This window comes from Siniperca chuatsi, linkage group LG5 (assembly GCF_020085105.1).
Source record: "Siniperca chuatsi isolate FFG_IHB_CAS linkage group LG5, ASM2008510v1, whole genome shotgun sequence".
Classification (NCBI taxonomy): domain Eukaryota; kingdom Metazoa; phylum Chordata; class Actinopteri; order Centrarchiformes; family Sinipercidae; genus Siniperca; species Siniperca chuatsi.
The window spans coordinates 31382983-31402261 of NC_058046.1; the positions used below are offsets into that span (position 1 = coordinate 31382983).

The window sequence follows — 19279 nt, forward strand, 5'->3', positions numbered from 1 at the left end:
TAAGAGATGTTCTTGCATTGGAAGGAATCATTAAACAAAATGGCAGCTCCACTTCCTTTCTTATGAACTCTTAGCTTCCTCATAAAACTGAAGTTAGGAGGGGTAGACTCGATAAGAACCGCTGCACCGTTATCTTGGTCTAACCAAGTTTCAGTTAAAAACATGAAAATATGATTGTGGTCAATAATAAAATCATTTATTAAAAATGTTTTTCCTGCCAAAGACCTGACGTTAAAGCATTATCTGCCAATTTTTTTGCGACAGGCTGTGGCTGACAAGGAATGGATGCTAAGTTTGATACATTTGCAGAATCAGTTGAGTGCATCCTGTTTCTAAGCAGATTCTCCATTCTTTTTCTATTACCTATCAAAACAGGAATTGAGAAAGCTACCAGCACACGGGCCCCAGCTTGTCCTGGGAAGAGTCATGAGCCATTAGCCTTGTAGCCTGGACAGCAGATATCAGTTAGAGCTTGCTGTATTTTGTACACAAGCAACTGGATGTTCTGTACTTTTATCAGGCAGGGGAGACAGAGGATGATTCTGAGGTGGGGTCAAAACTGGCTGAGGACTTAAAGGTGGGGTATGCGATTCTGGAGAAAACCAATAACATGACAAATACCATGATATAGCGCGAACAACAACACAGAAAGTAATGTAACTAATGTTAGCTAGGTTGTGGGTTAGTTTATCTAGGTTGTAGGTTAGTAAACTGTCACTACAGTTGCTGCTGCGAAGCTAACAGCCAGAAGGGATGAGACGGTTTCCCAGCCAGCAAACCAGCTCCAGACAGCAATACTTATAGTACTATAAGTACCTTAAGTACTATATATGCTAACAGCATATCTTGGTAAACTAGAAAGTAAGCTGAATTTCCATTGACTCATCATTTAACGTTACCTGACACGCAAATCATGGCAGGAATGGCTGGAATAGTGCTGTGTGGCCCGGTCCGGTCTGAGCCACTTTGTTTATTTCCCATTTGCAGAGCCAGGGCTGTGTACAAACACGGGTTTTTTTCAGCGCACAGAGGGGGGACGAGGTAGAAAGGGTGACTGGAAATGAGGGTGACCTGGATGGGGCTTGGGGGGGTGAAGAAGGTGGATCCCCACCGGTGGTTGGTGGTGAGGGTGGTGGAGACTGTTGGTCACGCCAATCAACTTATGTTGAAGTAATTAATAATGAGTGCGTTGTTACGTTTTTGTGCTGTACACTGGCTGGTTCAAAGTTTATCAGGAACGACTCATGAAGAAAGTGGTCAGTATGATCGATACACAGATATTTATGAAGTAATCATTACCTGATGATTCATTAATATAGTATATCCCAGTCAGTTCTCAATTAAATCAGCATTATCTCCTATATAGTCTTCCATACGGAGTTATTCACTAACTACTTATTAATGATTAATTAATTATCAGTTCGTTCCTGATTCATTCCTCACTCGTTTCTTAGTAACTACTCACTATTTTGTGTACCGTATTGTAAAGTGTTAACAAACCTTGAACCATGAACCTAACTGACACATCTTCAGCACTGTCAGGGAACAGGAGCTGTTCAGCTTGTTTTTCCCCTCATGCTGGACTGATTCAATAAAGCCTTTTATAGGCAGGTGAAAAAGCCTCTTAATTTGCTCTTAAAGAAGACATCGCTCAAAGGCCCGAGCCATTCAGCCTCCAGAAAAAGTGTTGTTTCTGTTTGGAAATTGCTATTGGTAGAGCGTATTAAGAGTCTGACCAGAGTCAGAGAAAAGCTTGCAAGGTCATAAAAAAAAATTCAGCAGACAGACTGTCCAAATACATCCAGCAAATAAAACATTAAAATCTAGGACAATAAAACAGCACATCATGAGAGATATTTTTAAACACAGTGACAACAACGGAGGAACACATTTATTTTGCTGCCTTGAGACCTTTGCCTGATCTATACTGTTAAGGATCTTTCCTCCTTCACATGCTTTCCCTCTCTCACATCCTATTTCTGTTGCATCAAGCAGAAGAATCAAAGTCATATCAGTGGGCATTCAGGAACACAGCATGACTAGGGGAGATGGCAGGAAGTTTTCTGCAATGCATCCGTTATCATCATCATGTCCTCCTCCCTATGGCTTCTGCCACTTGATTGACATAAAGAGCGGCCAGTCTTCTGCTGTTCAGAACTTTGTTACATTAATTTACCATAACAACAATTGAGGTCTCTCGCACCATGATTTGGGGAACTTCCAAAACATTGCATATGAGCTGGAGAAGCAAGGAAAGGAACGTGCGCAACTTGACAGTGCGCGCTACACAGAGCATATTGAAAATGTCCAGTCAGACTTCGACAACCGCTTTTAAGACATTCAATTGAAGTCGAGGGTCTCTGCTGGAGAGTTTTGGAAGTTACTCACGGAGGAAAAGTATCCAAACATGAGGAATGTGCTGCTATACTGACTGCATTTTTCGGCTTGACTTATTTATGTGGGTCAGCCTTTTCCCACATGAAAGTTATTAAGTCCAAATACATTTCCACCATGACTTATGCAACCCTGGCTGCCTCCTTTTGGTACAAGTCATCGGAATAAGGTAGGGACCCTGAATCTATTGAAATATATAGTATTGTGCTGTGGAGCTTCTGTTATTATTCTAGTATTGAAAATAATCTATGGTATTTTAAAAATAGAATGAATAAGCTACAAAGCTAAAAATATGTATATTCTTTTTTCAAAATAAAATAAAATCAATTAATCAATCAATCAGAGTCCATGCAGTAATACAAGATACATTTTTTATGTATTTTCAGCAAATTAAAATAATCTCGCAAGCCAAAAAAGTGTGGGCACCCCTGCATTATAGGATCTGTCAATCACAGCCAAGCCATGCCATACAAACCAAAGCGAGATGCTTTTACAGGCTACAGTCCATAATTAAACTGATACCACAGCTTTACAGTGGCAAGGAAAAGTATGTGAACCTTTTGGAATTTCATGGTTTTTCTCAATACATTTGTCATAAAATGTGATCTGATCTTCATCTAAGTCCAGGGTATTGACAAACATAATGTGTCTAAAAATAATTACACAAAAAAAATTCTGATCTTTCATGTCTTTATTGAACACAGTCATTCAACATTCAAAATGGCAGTGGAAAAAGTAAGTGAACCCTTGAGTTAATGACCACAAAAAGCTAATTGGAGTCAGGTTTTAGCACACCTGGAGTCTCGTTAAGATAATACGTTTGGAGGTGTGGACTACAGCTACTTTGACTGATAAAAAAGCCCTCAAACTTTTGGAGTTTGCTCTGCACAAGAAGAACACGCTATTATGTATATTATAGCCATGCCTCGCCAAAAAGAGCTTTCAGAGGAGCTACGATCAGGAATTGTTACTTTACATAAAGCTGGAAAGGGTTACAAAGTTAGTTCAAAGACTTTAGAAATTCACCAGTCTACAGTTAGGCAAACAATCTACAAATGGAGACGCTTTGAGACTGTTGCTACTCTACCAAGAAGTGGGCGCCCAGTCAAAATGACACCAAGAGCACAACGAAGACTCATCAATGAGGTAAAGAAACAACCCCAAATGACAGCCAAAGATTTGAAGCCATCATTAGAACTTGCTAACATCTCTGTTCATGAGTCTACAATACGTAAAACACTGAACAAGCTGGGTATCCACGGCAGGACACCACGAAGGAAGCCACTGCTTACTAAAAAGAACATTGCTGCACGCCTGATGTTTGCAAAAGAGCACACTGACACTCCACAGCGGTATTGGCAAAATGTTTAGTGGACTGATGAAACTAAGATTCAACTATTTGGAAAAAATACACAGCGCTACATCTGGCATAGAAAGGCACGGCATATCATCATGAAAACATCCTTCCAACTGTAAGGTAAGGTGGCGGAAACATCAGGATCTGGGCCTGCTTTGCTGCATCAGGGCCTGGCCAGCTTGCAGTCATTGAGGGGAAGATGAATTCCCAAATATATCAGACAATTCTTTAGGATAATGTGAGGATGTCTGTACGTCAGCTGAAACTGTGTAGAAGGTGGGTGAGGCAACAGGACACCGACCCAAAACACCGGAGCAAGTCCACGACAGAATGGCTTCAGAAAAACAGCCGGGGGGGGGGTCAACCAGTTATTAATTCTAAGGGTTCACTTACTTTTTCCACTGCCATTTTGAATGACTGTGTTCAATAAAGACATGGAAGATCAGACTTTTTTTGAGTAATTATTTTTAGACACATAATATAATCGACATTATGTTTGTCAATACCCTTGACTTGGATGAAGATCAGATCACATTTTATGACAAATTTATTCAGAAAACCATGAAATTCCAAAAGGTTCACATACTTTTCCTTGCCACAGTATCTTACATAATTCTGCCTGTAGAATTTGTAAATATAATTTGCTGTTGTGTGCCATGAATGTATGCATTTCCACCAGGGGGGTTACACATTAGTCAGGTTTCCATCCAAATGTCCCGCACATTTTAACCAAATTTGCAGAAAATCTGCAGGGTGCAACAAGATCAAACATCCAATGGTGGAAAACAATGTAGAAAACATGATGGAAATATGGAATTTCTGTTTGTTTCTTTTCGAGTGACATTACAGTGTCCTTATCACTCTACACAGATCTGATGTTTTCGCCTGTCGCTATTTTTCATCTCTTCACTGGAGCAGAAGCTTAAGTCAATGTTTCAGTCACATGCTTCATACACATCATCATTTATTCACTAAGTCTGTTTCCATTGCATTATATTTCACTTTTATCGATACACCAACTTTTCCACCTCATCCATGTGTAAAAACCTTTTGCGATATTTTGATATTGCAACTTTTTTTTGAAAAGGTGCATAAAAACAAATGGATGGAAATCACTTTTGGATGTATGGTCTGGGAGTGGGGCCAAATAGTAATTCTTTCTTATTGCTGAGTATGCCATCATTTTTGCTAAGTTAAACTCAGGAGTCCAAATGTTCAAGAACTTGAGGACACACTGCAATCAATCAACAACTGGGAATACAAAGTTCTCACTAACATCAGCAGCTCATCTGGGTTTAGGTGATTACACTTCAAACACAGCTGTACACCTGTTATATTCACTCTAATGTATACTTAGAGTGTGACACAGCATACTTCTTCTGTTCATTTTCATTTATATATACTTATCAAGGTAAGCAACACCTTTTACTGTCTGAGCGAAAACCACATGCACTGTGTCTGCATTACAGGTCCTGATCAAGTCAGGAATTATCACAAACATGTAATTCACTTGAAACTCCAGTACAGAATTTAGAATACTAACTGTAATATAGGTTTAGTGTAACCTCTAATACCTGCACATGCAGTGTGGTCAGTTAAGTCAAATTCGTCAACAAATGAAACCTTTTCATGCTGTTCCCTAGTAATAAATCTCATCAAAGACCCCTGGTGTCTGTGAAATGAAAACATTAAGAAAAAACTGCTTTAAACCATTTGATGTTGTTTTCTTCTTTTAAAAAGAGAAAAGGCCTTCATGCCATCTGATTCTGAACATTTGAGTTCATCTTGGCTCATTGTGCCAGCAGCACAGAGCATTAAGCCACAGTCAAGTGGTGTAGAATAATTAATAAAAAGGAAGTAGCTGGACTGGGGGCAACTTCCAACGGGACCTGAGGGCCGCAGAGAAAGCAGCAGTCACAAACTGCTGCTGTTTTTTAGGGCAGTACTGCATGGCACAGTGCTTCTGTAGTAATGCATGTTCTCTGCCTGAAGCACACTGCTTACATCTGAAATACACACACACACTGCAAATATATAGCCTGCACACATGAACAGGCTCACACGCAGTGTTATTGGATTCTTCTGCTCATGGAGATTAACCTGAGGTCATTTCAGTAGGCTCATTATGAGATGACCACTCGCGCACACATGCATGCAGTCCTACCTTCACAGCCTCTGTGTGAGTGACATTGTCAAACATCATGTCGTTCACGGTCACTATCTGGTCCCCGACTCTGAGTCCCTCTCTCTCGGCCGACGAGCCCGGCTCCACTAGGGACACGTAGATCCCCACGCCGTGCTCCGACCCGCCGCGGATGCTGAAGCCCAGACCCTCGTGACTCCTGGAGCGCGTCAGGGTGACTTTGCGCACTTCTCCAATGGGACCCTCGAAGAACGGCGGGGCCATGTGAGCCGACGGCTCCGCGGCGGCGCTGAAACCGTCCTGAATGTCCGAGATGAGTGGCTGCTCATGAATGGAACTGACATATTTCTGCAGAGTTGAGTCGCCCTTGTCTCCAAAGCCCTCCGCGCTGCCGTTGCTGGGCAGGAGGTCTGTCTTCAGGTAGAGTCCCTCGGACGTGTACTGGTCGAACAGCAGCTGGTCGGACCTCGGGATGACCAGGCGCAGCATGGGCAGCAGCTGCCGTTTGCCGGGCGAGTTGAGAATCACTTTGAGGGTTTGGACCAGGTCGAAGACGTTGCGCTTGGCGTGGTACGCATTGAGACAGTGGATGAACTGCTCTCGCTCCTGGTCGCTGAGCAGCAGGTTGAGAGAGCTGTGGAGCCTCCGGACGTTTGCAGAGAGCGCACGGCCGCACGAGCCGGCCGAGTTAGCCGGTGTGTTGAGCGAAACGCGCTCCAGATCTGCGCTCATCTTACAACATAATGGGGAATCAGTGCATCATACAGACCGGAAGACAGATCGGGCATTTGTTAGAGCGCTCAAGTAGATCCTCCCGTTTGAAAGCAAAATGTGAAACAGTTCACCGAGCAACTTCAACAGGTGACCGGTGAGCTACGCGCGTAACGGCGCGTGCGCCGCACACGGCTTGTCTGCCCGAAACAAACCATTTCCCCAGCCGATGCTCTTATTCTTGTTGCACTGAACAATGCATACAGGTTATTTCTGTCCTGTTGTCTTTTTATTCCATGCACAACAAAAGCTTTTCCACACCGGAACGAACGAGCCTCAGCGATTCAAATAGTGTCCGGTGTAATCTCTGAAACCCGGCAGATTAAAATCCGTGGAATTCTCTCCATATCATTATAAATCATATAACGGTACCCTAAAATAACATATAACCTTCTCCATTTTTATTCTTTCCACAGAACAAACTCCAGAGTCTTCTCCAGGTTTCTACGGCGGAGCCTTCTCTGTGCACAACTGCCAGGCAGCGCTGAATTGGATGCTCTCAGACCCTCTGTGTATAGGAAATGACGCAGGTGTGTGTGCCTTTGTGTGTACCTTTGTGTGCATGAGTTGCTTAGAAACTGACAACACTACTCAACCTTATTTAAATTATTATTTTTGGCAAGGCATTAGCTGATGTCATATATTGTTGAGTGAAAGCAGGAATAGTACGAGTTTAAATTACAAATAACTCCACAAACCGGTGAAATGTCAGAATTCACGCATATTATTACACAATCTTGGACAATAGCAGGCGAATGCCTGCTTGGGACAACTGTAATTTATCTTGGCAACTTAAAAGCATATGAATGCATTGCTTTGGGTTCCTCATGTGTTGGTCGGTTCATTGTATATGACAGTTGGTGTCTGCCTGTCAGCCTTTAAGCTGATCATGCTGTATTATGCCTCTCTGAGACTCCTTGTCATAACTAGAGCCTAAAGCTATTTTTAAACAGCTATTTTAGGAGCCCAGTTGTCTTACTCCTCATGATATTAACAAGCTCCCTCTGTCTGCCCATTCGCATAATGAGAGGCCCAGGAAACATCTCTATACATACAGCACACTGGCATTGATGGCAGCAAGATCCAGCACATTGTAAACGGCAGCAACGGGCCATCTACGCTTGCCACCTGGAGAGAGAGAGAGAGAGAGAGAGAGAGAGAGAGAGAGAGAGAGAGAGAGAGAGAGAGATTTTATTCATATAGCGCCAATTCATAACAGAAGTTATCTCATTGCACTTTTCCTGTAGAGCAGGTCTAGACCGTACTCTTTATAATATTATTTACAGAGACCCAACAAATCCCACCATGAGCAAGCATTTGGCGACAGTGGCAAGGAAAAACTTCCTTTTAAGAGGCAGAAACCTCGAGCAGAACCAGACTCAGGGTGGGCTGTCGCTGCCGGGTGGGTTGAGAGAGAGAGAGAGAGAGACAGAGAGAGAGAGAGAGAGAGAGAGAGAGAGAGAGAGAGAGCAGGAGGTAAGAGAGCATACAGTAGCACAATACAAATTCCACATAGAATTTTAAAATAATAATAATGTAATGGTAGTGGTAATATTGATGTTAATAAAATCATAATAGTAATAATAATTGTAGAAATAATAATGATAATAATAGTAATAAGAATAATTAAAGCTGCAAGTAGCAATGAGTTGGCCCTCGCACCTCCCACACACCTTCAACTTATGCTCGATCTTTGAACAACTTTTCATCTCGAAGGTCTTTAGATTGCACTGGTCACATTTTAAGTGGATTGGATTAATTCTCTAGGAGGAGTTCATTAAAGTACGGAGGCTGTAAATGGCGAAAAATACCCTAAAATTAAGTAATCAGTAAATTCAAAATAAATAATAATAATAATTAAAGCTGCAAGCAGTGATGAGCGGCCCTCGCACCTCCCACACGTCAGGGAATGCTGCAGCCAGCACCGGCACCGTAGGTGGCACAATGACTTTAAATCCTTATTGGCATGGGACTCTTATGAAACATGTGAAATTTGGGGCATATTGGACAATGTACATTCGAGTTACAACAATTTTCTGTTTCATGGCTTATAATTAGCCATCATGTCAACGGTATTTGATGAAAACTCACAAGCATCACTATTTAGCATCATCAACATCTTAAGACTTTGCTGACCCATATGAGATGGATCTGATTAACCTGCTAGGAGTAATTTGTAGGTGTATTGGTCCTGTAACTTCCTGTTGTCAGTAGGTGGCACAATTACTGTAACTACTAATTCACATGTAGATGTCCTCAGGTTGGGACTCTTATCAAACATGTTAAATTTGGAAAAGATTGGACATTGTACACTCAAGTTACAACAACATCCTGTTCATGGTGAATAATGCATCGCCACGGCAACAACATTTGATGAAAACTCACAATCTTCTAAAATTTGAGGTGGATCTGGTTAATCTGCTTGGAGTGGTTTGTATGAGTATAGGGACAGTAACTTCCTCTTGCCAGTAAGTGGCACAATGACTGTAACTCCTAATTGGCATGTAGATGTCCTCAGGGCAGGACTCTTATCAAATATGTGAAATTTGGGGCAGATTGGACAAGTTACAACAACTTCCTGTTTCACAGCTAATAATGTGTCACCAGGACAACAGTGTTTGATGGAAACTCACAAACTTAACAATGAAGCATCATTAAGATCTTAAGACTTTGCTGAACAAATTTGAGGTGGATCTGGTTAATGTGCTAGGAGTAGTTTGTAAGAGTATAGGGAAAGTAACTTCCTATTGCCAGTAGGTGGCGCTATGACTACTGCCATGTAGATGTCTTCAGCCCAGGACTGTTATTAATCATGTGAGATTTAGAGCAGATTTGACCATGTACACTCGAGTTACAACAACGTCCTCTTTTGTGGAAAAACATCAAAGTTCGACTCCACACCACAGACACGCCCTTCAACGAAAACTCATGCTTAGTACAACTTTTCATGGCGAAGGCGGTGACATTGCACTGCGAAAATGAAGTCAATCTGATGAATTCCCTAGGAGGAGTTCAAGTACAGAGCCTGTAAATGCCGAAAAATGGCCTAAAATTGCACTTTTATATTCAAAATGGCTGACTTCTTGTTGGGTTTAGGGTATGGCTACAATAGGCTTATATGTATGTCTTTGGGTGATACACTGCCAACAAAAATTTCATACATCTAGGTGAAAGGTACCACCGGGGCTACTTCATTGAAGGCTAACTTCCTGTTGCCAGTGGGTGGCGCTATGACTAATATTCACTATTGGCCTGTAGATTTCAACAAGCTGGGACTGTTATCAAACATGTGAATTTTGGGGCCGATTTGACCATGTACACCTTCCTCTGTAATAGTGAAACATCGACATTCGACGCTGCGCCATGGACACGCCGTTCAACAAAAACTCACAAGATTCACAATATAGCATCATCAATGTCTTAAGACTTTTCTGCCCAAATTTCAGGTGAATCTGGTCAACCTGCTATGAGGAGTACGTCAAAGTATGACGTCATGCCCATGACACGCCCATCAATGAAAACCTTCACATAGCACAACTTTTCATCGCAAAGTTCTTTAGATTGCCCTCTGAAAATTTGAAGTTGATCCAATTAATTCTCTAGGAGGAGTTCGTTAAAGTACGGAGCCTGTAAATAGCAAAATAAATGACCACTAAATTCAAAATGGCTGACTTCCTATTGGGTTTAGGGTATGGGTCCAAGAGGCTTTTTTTACATCTGGAAATGATACATGTGCCCCCCGAATTTCGGAGATTTAGGTGAAATGTGTCGCAGGGGCTGCTCTTTAGGGGGCGCTAGTGATCCGTTTTGACACGCCCATGCACAAGACCTATGACAAAAGTTTCATGAGTTTTCGAGCACCTTTAGCCCCTCAAAACTGCCATTCATTTGGACAAAGGAAAAAAAATCTGAGCCATTCCAATAGGGTCCTCGCAGGGGTCACTGCTCGGGCCCTAATAATTCCTTGCATTTCAATAGGGCCTCCACAGTGGATACTGAGTTTATCATTAAAGAAGCTCATGAAGTCGTTACTACTGAGGACTATAGGAATACATGGCTCAATAGAGCTGTGACTCTGTCAGCCTGGCTATAGTGCTGAAAAGAAATGAGAAACACAGTCTGAATTTAAATGCAGCATACCTACAATTTAGAAAAACGATTGACTATTGCAGTGTTTTATAGGCCTACATAATAGTAATAATAATAATGAAGAATATGAATCTAAGGTGTCCTTCCTGCTCGTTTGTTTGGGACTCACGTCACATCCAAACAATTACACATGCAAAAGTTAAAGTCACAACGAAAATATTTATTGTAAAAAAAAAATTATTCCAATCAAAATTCAAGTAAAAGTAGATTTTTACCCAATGAAAGAAATGTACAATGATCACTTTTGCTAAACAATAAGCTACACTATGGTCAAAAACTATAGGCTATACTCTCCACAGGTGAAAAAACACAAAATGAGAGTGCCGCACACCTCTCTTGAAGGGACCGCAAAACACACCTGTGTCAGAGGTTACTAGCAATCAGAAAGCGTTCCCCTCAAATCAACATTAACAGTTACAAAATATGAATACCCAAAATATTAAACTTAATATAGGCTACTTAGGCTAATTATATAAAATAATACAATGTCATAAGCCAAATTTAATCAACAAAATAATGAATGCATTTCGGCTCCTACTACTGACCTTTCACTGAGTACTAGCAAGCAATCTGGTCGACCACGTCATTTTTTTTGGTTATAATACGCCACCGTCTCTGGCTTTCTCTTCACATCCGTGGAGATGGCCACATGCTGGTGTTGTGTGTGGAGGATGTTTACATTACTCTTGTGCTTGCATTGGTAAACGGACAGCATAATTTACTCATGTTTCAGCACCTTTGGCGTAGTACACCCCCCCATAAAAATGCATTCAGTCTAAATGTCATGATCATTTATTAAAAAAAAATAACACTATACACACACACATCTGAGTATTTGCCAGTTTTCAAAACAAAATGACATGGGACTGAGAAAATACTAGCACAATTGACCTATATTGGGCTCCACAACAAGATAATTAGATGGCAAATGAGTTAGAAAATACATGTTATCTAAAGATATAGTTACTCTAGATGGCATTCTAGATGAGTTCTCTTTGATCAGGATTTATCCTTTAACTCCCACATGAAACAAACGTCAAGGACTGTCTTCTTTCACCTACGTAACATTGCAAAAATCAGGCACATCCTGTCTCAACATGATGCCGAAAACTAGTCCATGCATTTGTTACTTCTAGGCTGGACTATTGCAATTCCTTATTATCAGGATGCCCGAATAAGTCCCTTAAAACTCTCCAGTTGATCCAGAATGCTGCGGCACATGTACTGACAATAACTAGGAAAGGAGATCATATTTGTCCAATATTAGCTTCTCTGCACTGGCTCCCTGTAAAATCCAGAATATAATTTAAAATCCTTCTCCTCACCTACAAAGCTCTTAATGGTCAGGCACCACTGTATCTAAAAGAGCTCATAATACCTTATTACCCCACTAGAACACTGGGCTCCCAGAATACAGGGATACTCATGGTTCATCAAGTCTCCAAAAGTAGATTGGGAGCCAGAGTCTTCAGTTATCAAGCTCCTCTCCTGTGGAATCAGGTCCCAGTTTGGGTTCAGGAGGCAGACACCATCTCCACATTTACACATCCTCTTTGATAAAGCTTATCAAAGTTAGGGCTGGCTTGGGTGAATCCTGAACCATCCTTTAATTACACTGCTATAAGCCTAGACTGCTGAGAGACTTCCCATGATGCATTCAGCTCCTCTCTCCTCCTCTCCCTCTCCATCTGTATTCATTCTTATCCCATTACTGCATGTTACTAACTCAACATTTTCTCCCGTAGTTTTGTGCTTTCTTGTTTCTCTCCTCTCTCCTTCTGTCACTTTCAGCAGGTATTTCTACCTCCTGAGCTGCAGAGTCTGGATCTGCTCGACAACTGCTACTACAATTATTATTAGTGTTATTACTATTATTGTCATTATTACTCCTATTATCCTATCATTTCTATTATTACTTTAATATTAATATTACCACTACCATTACATTAATATTATTTTTTTAATTCTAGGTGGAATTTGCATTGTGCTCCCCCTGCCCCACTTCAATCGCTCTCTCTGCCTTTAGAAATTTGCAGCTGGCTCTGATGTCTCTGTAGTGGTTAAACATGAGATATAATTAGTTTTGGGTATATCTAAAAGCCAATATTTGGTCTCAGAGCCTAAATCTATTATTTGTTGCTCGGAAAATCGGTTTGGCTAAAGGCAACATTAACATTTATAACTATATATTTTTATTTAACTATAACGCTGTACTAGATCGCTGTCTTTGTACTTTTGACGAAATTGTTTGTTTGTCTTTATTCCCTATTGTACAAACTTGTTATACTTAGTTTTAATACACATTAATAGCCATTATACTAACATATAAGCAATATTTTAATCAAGGGACAACTGAGGAAACCTGGGCCCTTATCAACTGGCGGGCGGCCAACAAGCAAACGAAATTCGGCCAATTCTGGATGGGCGTGAGTATTGATTTTGAGTGCTTGTATGTCTGGGAAAGGATTGGAGCCAGATTTGGGCAATCTCCATCCATGATGATTAATATCTTACTGAAGTGGCACTGTGTCCCTCAGGGACTTTGTTACCACTTCTGGCCTGGCAATAAATGCCAAACAGGCCAAGAAGAAGTGGAACAACCTGAAGGACAAATACAAGGTAATCTGCCTGTTTCTGATTTGTATTATTTACTATATACTGAGAGAGCCTTCCTGAGATTCCTTTTTAAAGTGCTAAACTATTTTAGCTTTAGTTTGCCAGGCCATATATAAAATACAGACAACAACACAGATGTAGTGGCCCTTGAAATAAAATGTACAATCAGTTTCACAGCGTACTAAGTAATACACTATTTTCAAGGGGTAGAGGCCAGTAGTGTAACTGCTGCCATCTGGGATTGGTACAGTACTTCTTGCATTAATGTATAGTGACGTTTGTGCACCTAACTGTAAGGCCTGTCAGACTGAGTATCAAAAAGACAAACGGCAGGTATGCATGTGGAATGTAGGCTAACCGATTTCAATACTAACTATTAAAAGTATCAAATCGTTTGTTCTTGCCAATTTGTTAGGTAGACCTAGATAAAGCTGATGTAATGTAATGCAACAGCCTAAATGAAATCCAATCTATTTTAAATCTTAGTGATGCAGAAACTGTTATACATTCTTTTATCTCCTCACGCCTCGATTATTGTAACAGCCTGTTCACTCGTCTTAATCAAAAAACGTTGACACGACTGCAGACTGTACAGAACTCAGCTGCTCGGCTGTTAACCAGGACCAAGAAGTACGACCACATAACACCTGTTTTAGCCTCTTTACATCGGCTCCCTGTTTGTTTTAGGATTGATTTTAAGATCTTGTTGATTACTTTTAAGGCTCTTCATGGCTCCAGATTATATTTTAGACCTTGTAATCCCTTATGAATCTTCACGTAGTCTGAGATCTTCGGGCTGGGGTCTCCTGTCTGTTCCTGAGTCCAGGATGGAAACTAAGGGGGACAGAGCTTTTGCTATCAGGGTCCCGAGGCTCTGGAACAACTTGCCCAAAGAAATTAGGTTGTCTGAGTCAGCGTCTTCGTTGAAGTCTCTTCTCAAAACACATTTTTATCTGAAAGCAGATCCTGATTTGACCTGAACTGGCTGTTTATTTTATTGTTTATTTTATTGCTTTTGTGTATTTTATGTTTTTTATTTCTTTATATTTCGTCATTCACTGTGGTATTTTATTGCTCTTGTTGTGAAGCACTTTGTACTTTGTTTTGATAAGTGCTCTATAAATAAAGTTTTATTATTTAATATTATAAATGTTAACCTCAGCAAGTTTATAATGTTTTTTACCTAATCTGTTTTTGAGACGTGTTTGTCCACCCCATATGAATGAGGATAGGATAAATATTACCTCTCAGTATAACCCAGTACAGTTCAACAGCACCACAAACTAGACTTGACACAAAAAATAAGACTTTATACAGTATTAAACTGCATTAGTTTTTTTTATCTAGGTGTACCAATGGAACTGTCAAGTCTACATATAAATGGGTAGACAGGTTAACACAAAAGAATAATGATTAAACAAACGTACAAAGCTTGAGAGACATGCTATGATGGCAAGTCTCCTCTCCATCCGCCACCGCATCCTGGCTCTTGTTTGATGGATTCGCCTCCTCAGTTGGGCAGCCTCCTCTTCATCTTCTTTATAAATGTACCAACGGCAACGGTAATCAGGGTCTGATCCATTTTATGCTAACTATATGATAATTTTGAAATGTCCAATGTCTAATTTTGTTTCTCCTCATTGATTCATTCACAAACATCCAACATCTACTACAACAACCTCCCACAACCTTTTTCCCGCCGCTGGCTTTTTATATGTAGGCTACAGATCTTGGAACACATTTAAAATATATACATATTAGTATTTTAAAAATCAAAACAAAGAGGCAGGGTTGTGTTTAATATCATATTTCATTTTATTGTAAATAGATATTACAGTGAAGATAACCGGAGTAGACGTATTGCCAAGACGAGCTGAATTTGTACACCAAAGTCAAAGTTGCCAAGTCCGAACTACAGTACAGAAGTCCAAACTTGACATACTTGGTATTGAGAGAGGCCCATTGTCTTCCCCCAAATGAAAAATGGCTGCCAAACAAAGTGAAATTTGGTTCCAGTTTATATGAATCAACTGCAGTAATGTCATCCCTCTACCTCATTTTTCATGCAATAGCATGAAATACATGCTTCCAGGATAAATGTGGTGCAATAGAGTGCGTAAAAATCACAAGATACAATAACAAAGCTGTTCACAAGAGTATACAGGAAATCATAACATCCTACCTAATTTACCTACACCAGCCTACCTACCTTCCACATCAGACCTTCATTGATGGTAAGGACATGATCCCCCCAAAAAGTCCAAAAAAGTCAGATTTGGTCTCATGAGACCTCCTTCATGCCTTGTGGCAAACTCTAGCAAAGACATTGGTGAGTTTCTGTGAATAACTTTGTTTTTAACTCTCTCTTATGAAGCTGTAAAGTAATGAAGGTCCTGGCCCATTGTTCCAGTGTGCACAGTTTTTCCCAGCTCAGTCTCGTAACTTCAAAGCTGCTGTGGGCGTCTTGGTGGCCTCCCTTACTACTGCCCTCCTCACCAGAATACTCACTTTTTGAGGAGAGCCTGTTCTGGGTAGATTAAGAGTTGTTTAGTATTCTCTGTAGCTCTTTATAAAAGTATTTACTCTTGAAAATGCCCTTATGTCTGTAGTGTTTCCCGGTATCCTTACCTTTTCAAATTTATTTGTCTTTTTTTATTTATTCTTCACACGTTAACTGTACACAGTTAATCATTATCTAAATACTTACGTGACAATTAAAAACTATACTTAACTATACTTTACTCTTGAAAACATTGTAATCTTTGTTCTTAACTCTTTCAACTAGGGCCACTACTACTTTTAGGCCAATAAATAAATAAAAGATTCAATATTTCTCCACCAGTTTATTCATGGCAGCATTTAGAGCTAATTAAAGCAATGAAACCTAATATCGTTTTGGTGTCTGTTCTAAATCTTCTGAGGGGGTTAAGGGTTACCTTTTGGGAATTGACCTCAGTATTCCTAAAATCCTGGCCATGACCCTGCTCGCAGTACATACAAGCATGTTAGTATTGTCCTCCAGACCTCTGCTCTGAAACTAACCTTTAATTGCAACTGAAGTTAGTTAGCTGTGTCATACTAATTACCTACTTGTAGAATCTATGAAGTTCAATTTAACCAATGTATATCAAATTGTAGAAATGTGTTATCACTGAGTGTTTCCTTGCCAAACAATAGCAAAAAGCTATACATCAAGTGCGATTCTTGTTGTAAAACCATCTGATTTCACAAACACTTTTTATAGCCAGTGTATTTAAATTACTTTACTGTACATAACAAGTTTACTACTAATTTTTATAATATTTTATTATTACTGTATCACTTTTAAATTCATTAAACTTGTTATTTAATCAATGAGGACACATTTGGATTCAATAAACACCTTCAACAGTATCTTCATTAAGTAAATGTATCAAGATACTTTACAATATTAGTCCCTGTGGCACTGCTTAGTAACCTCAACACACTTTAAAGTTGTCAGACAAGGATCATTATAACCCTGTAGAAATATTACAGGAACATAATGTTGATACCACATCTAAAAATATAAACTTCAATAACGTCAGTATAAACCCTCTTTTGACTATAACAGGATACAACAGGAATGAAAGAGTGATACCATAGGACATAGAAAGCAGGAAAGGTACAGCAGGTTTGTTATAAACATATTCTTCAGTACCATAGACATACTCTGAGCCACTATAGCAACATTATAGTGATACCATATGAGAAAGAAATATTTTTAAAGGATGATAAAGTCAATACTGAGTATGCCCCTATAAGGGTGTAGTTTGGTTGTTCTGAGGCTGTAAACAGCCACCATTCATAGGTTAATAGGTTTATTAGAGATGACTGCACAGTAACACGTCTGCTTTCATAACTCGAGGTTCTGAGTGATGTTGGCATTCTCCCTGTAGGCAAAGCAGCTGGGGAAGATGCCGATATTTCCTGCACAGTGTCCCTCCAGCCACTCCTCATTAACTACAAGAGGGTGTGAGAAACAAAGAGGCAGTAAGACTCACATCTGAACAGAGGATGAAGTGTGAGAACATTTCAACTGAAAGTGCCAGACAAAGACAAAATACTTTTTATGATTCCACTGACAAGCAATGCAGGTTGACCTGCAGGGTCTCACCTTCACCCAGGATGTCAATGGTGTCTCCTTCACTGAACTCCAGGTCCTCTGGGCCCTGAGCAGCATAGTCATACAGTGCCACCATTTGGTAGAGGATGGTACGGTTGGCCAGGGGGTCTTCTGTCTAAAGTATAATAGCACAATGAGGGAATATGTTTATTAGCATAGCTGTAAATTAGATAATTACTTGGAAGAGACTTGTGTGTATGAGAAAGTATTCAGTAAAAGCAACGTGGAACTCTCCTATTTCTAAGGGACTGGAAAAATACTGGGATGGGAGGAGCGCTGAACTGTATGTTGTACTTTGTAAAAAAGCAAGGCCTACTCCACCATTTTTTTTCTTTTGACCCTCCACAGCTGCTAAATAAATGTTTTTTACAGCGACTGAATGAGTGAACTGGACTCAGGCAGATGCCTACGGATTCCAAATAATAAAAACAAATACTGCTATAGCATGACCATCCCTAGTGTTTCTGTCTTTTGTCCCCTGTTGGTTCTCCTCCTGTGGGCGTGTGTGTGTGTGTGTATGTGTGTGTGTGTGTGTGTTTGTGTGTGCTATGGGGTGCAGCCTCTGAGGAACTGCCAATCAACAACTGACACACCTGCTACCCATCCACAATCACACCTGACAATATATCTACCTGGCTCTTCTCACCAGCCTTTGCCAGAGCCTCTGTTTACCTTGGTGGTATAACTCCTCGGCTCTTGACTACCCTCTTAGCGATATTACCTGCATGTTATCAGAACACCTGACTAAGTCTTTGCCTCCCTGTGCCCAGGTTCGCTTGTGTCACCTGCCTCCTAGTTGCCCAACGGCTTTCCAGGAGGACCTCACCACAGCTCTCATCTGTTTTCCCTCAGACCGCTGTTCCTGCCTCAGCCTGCCTGCTCTCCCCAGCCTCGTGTCGGTCCGCCGTCTGCCTCCAGTCTACCGACTTCCAAAATTACCTCCACACTCCTGGTTCCTTGTTGTGTTTCCTATAAATAAACGGAACCTACTACTTCACTTCCACTGTCCTAATCGTGCTTTTGGGTCCAGCCCCGGTATACCATAACAACGATACTGTATGTATAAGATCAGATGACAGATGACATCTGTCTTATTTAAAGCAATTGCATGAAGCCGATGCCGCTGGCACTGTCTATGCATTATTCCAGTTTCAGTGATCACTAATGTGCTGAAGAAAGGAGAAAGCTGCAGGAAACAACATGGTACCGGTAAACTCCTTTAAGCACAGCAGAGTTGGTTAGTCAACAAGGTGGCAATGTGCGATGCTGAACTTATGAGCTAACTTTCTATGACACATTTAACTTTTTTCCTTTCTATAAAAGGTGGGAATGGCTGTTGGTAGGATAATGTTTACTCACAAATATCCATAAAAGGCCAGTGTATTCTCAAAACTGACATACTGTCTCCAATACCTAGCAGTTGATAGGAATGATTTCCACTGAATGTGGTGCACCCTTAATACCCTATTATTTATATAATTTAATATTTGTACAGGCCCTTAAGGTGTCCAGAGCTTCAAATGAACTTTTTGGATCACCTAGCTAAAGTGGCTACTAGTAGTTAACTTAACCAGCCATTCTACATTATGACTAACTCATTTTTTAACAAACTATATTATGAGCCACTGTATTGATTTTAAAAAAAAGTGAAAATAAAATACATGACACTATAATCCTATAACATGTAATTTTGCAGGAAGTTGTC

The 19279-nt window shown here is 40.4% G+C and overlaps 2 protein-coding genes and 1 long non-coding RNA gene across 5 annotated transcripts in view; 1 reads left to right on the forward strand and 2 right to left on the reverse strand.

The window, feature by feature from the left end:
• The window catches only part of LOC122875935 (whirlin-like), a 137340-nt gene extending 130208 nt beyond the window's left edge, over window positions 1–7132 (reverse strand). Inside the window, exon 1 of one of the 2 annotated variants that reach the window (XM_044195633.1) lies at window positions 5916–7132. In XM_044195633.1, the coding sequence (XP_044051568.1) occupies window positions 5916–6626 (711 nt within the window). In that variant the 5' untranslated portion in view covers window positions 6627–7132. The remainder of the gene's footprint in view (window positions 1–5915) is intronic. The other variant, XM_044195634.1, reaches the window with a different exon arrangement.
• On the forward strand, window positions 6185–18571 carry LOC122875941. 2 transcript variants are annotated; one of them, XR_006377966.1, is made up of 4 exons: window positions 6185–6314; window positions 7082–7195; window positions 13161–13240; window positions 18345–18571. It is a non-coding gene; the product is annotated as an uncharacterized LOC122875941 (long non-coding RNA). The 2 variants fall into 2 exon arrangements; XR_006377967.1 differs by lacking the exon at window positions 6185–6314 and adding an exon at window positions 6328–6464.
• Window positions 15222–19279, reverse strand: part of LOC122875937 (NADPH oxidase activator 1-like) — a 42452-nt gene continuing 38394 nt past the window's right edge. Inside the window, exons 15-16 of the mRNA XM_044195639.1 lie at window positions 17566–17689; window positions 15222–17411 (exon numbers count right to left, since the gene is read on the reverse strand). Coding sequence (XP_044051574.1) covers window positions 17305–17411; window positions 17566–17689 — 231 coding nt within the window. The 3' untranslated portion in view covers window positions 15222–17304. The remainder of the gene's footprint in view (window positions 17412–17565; window positions 17690–19279) is intronic.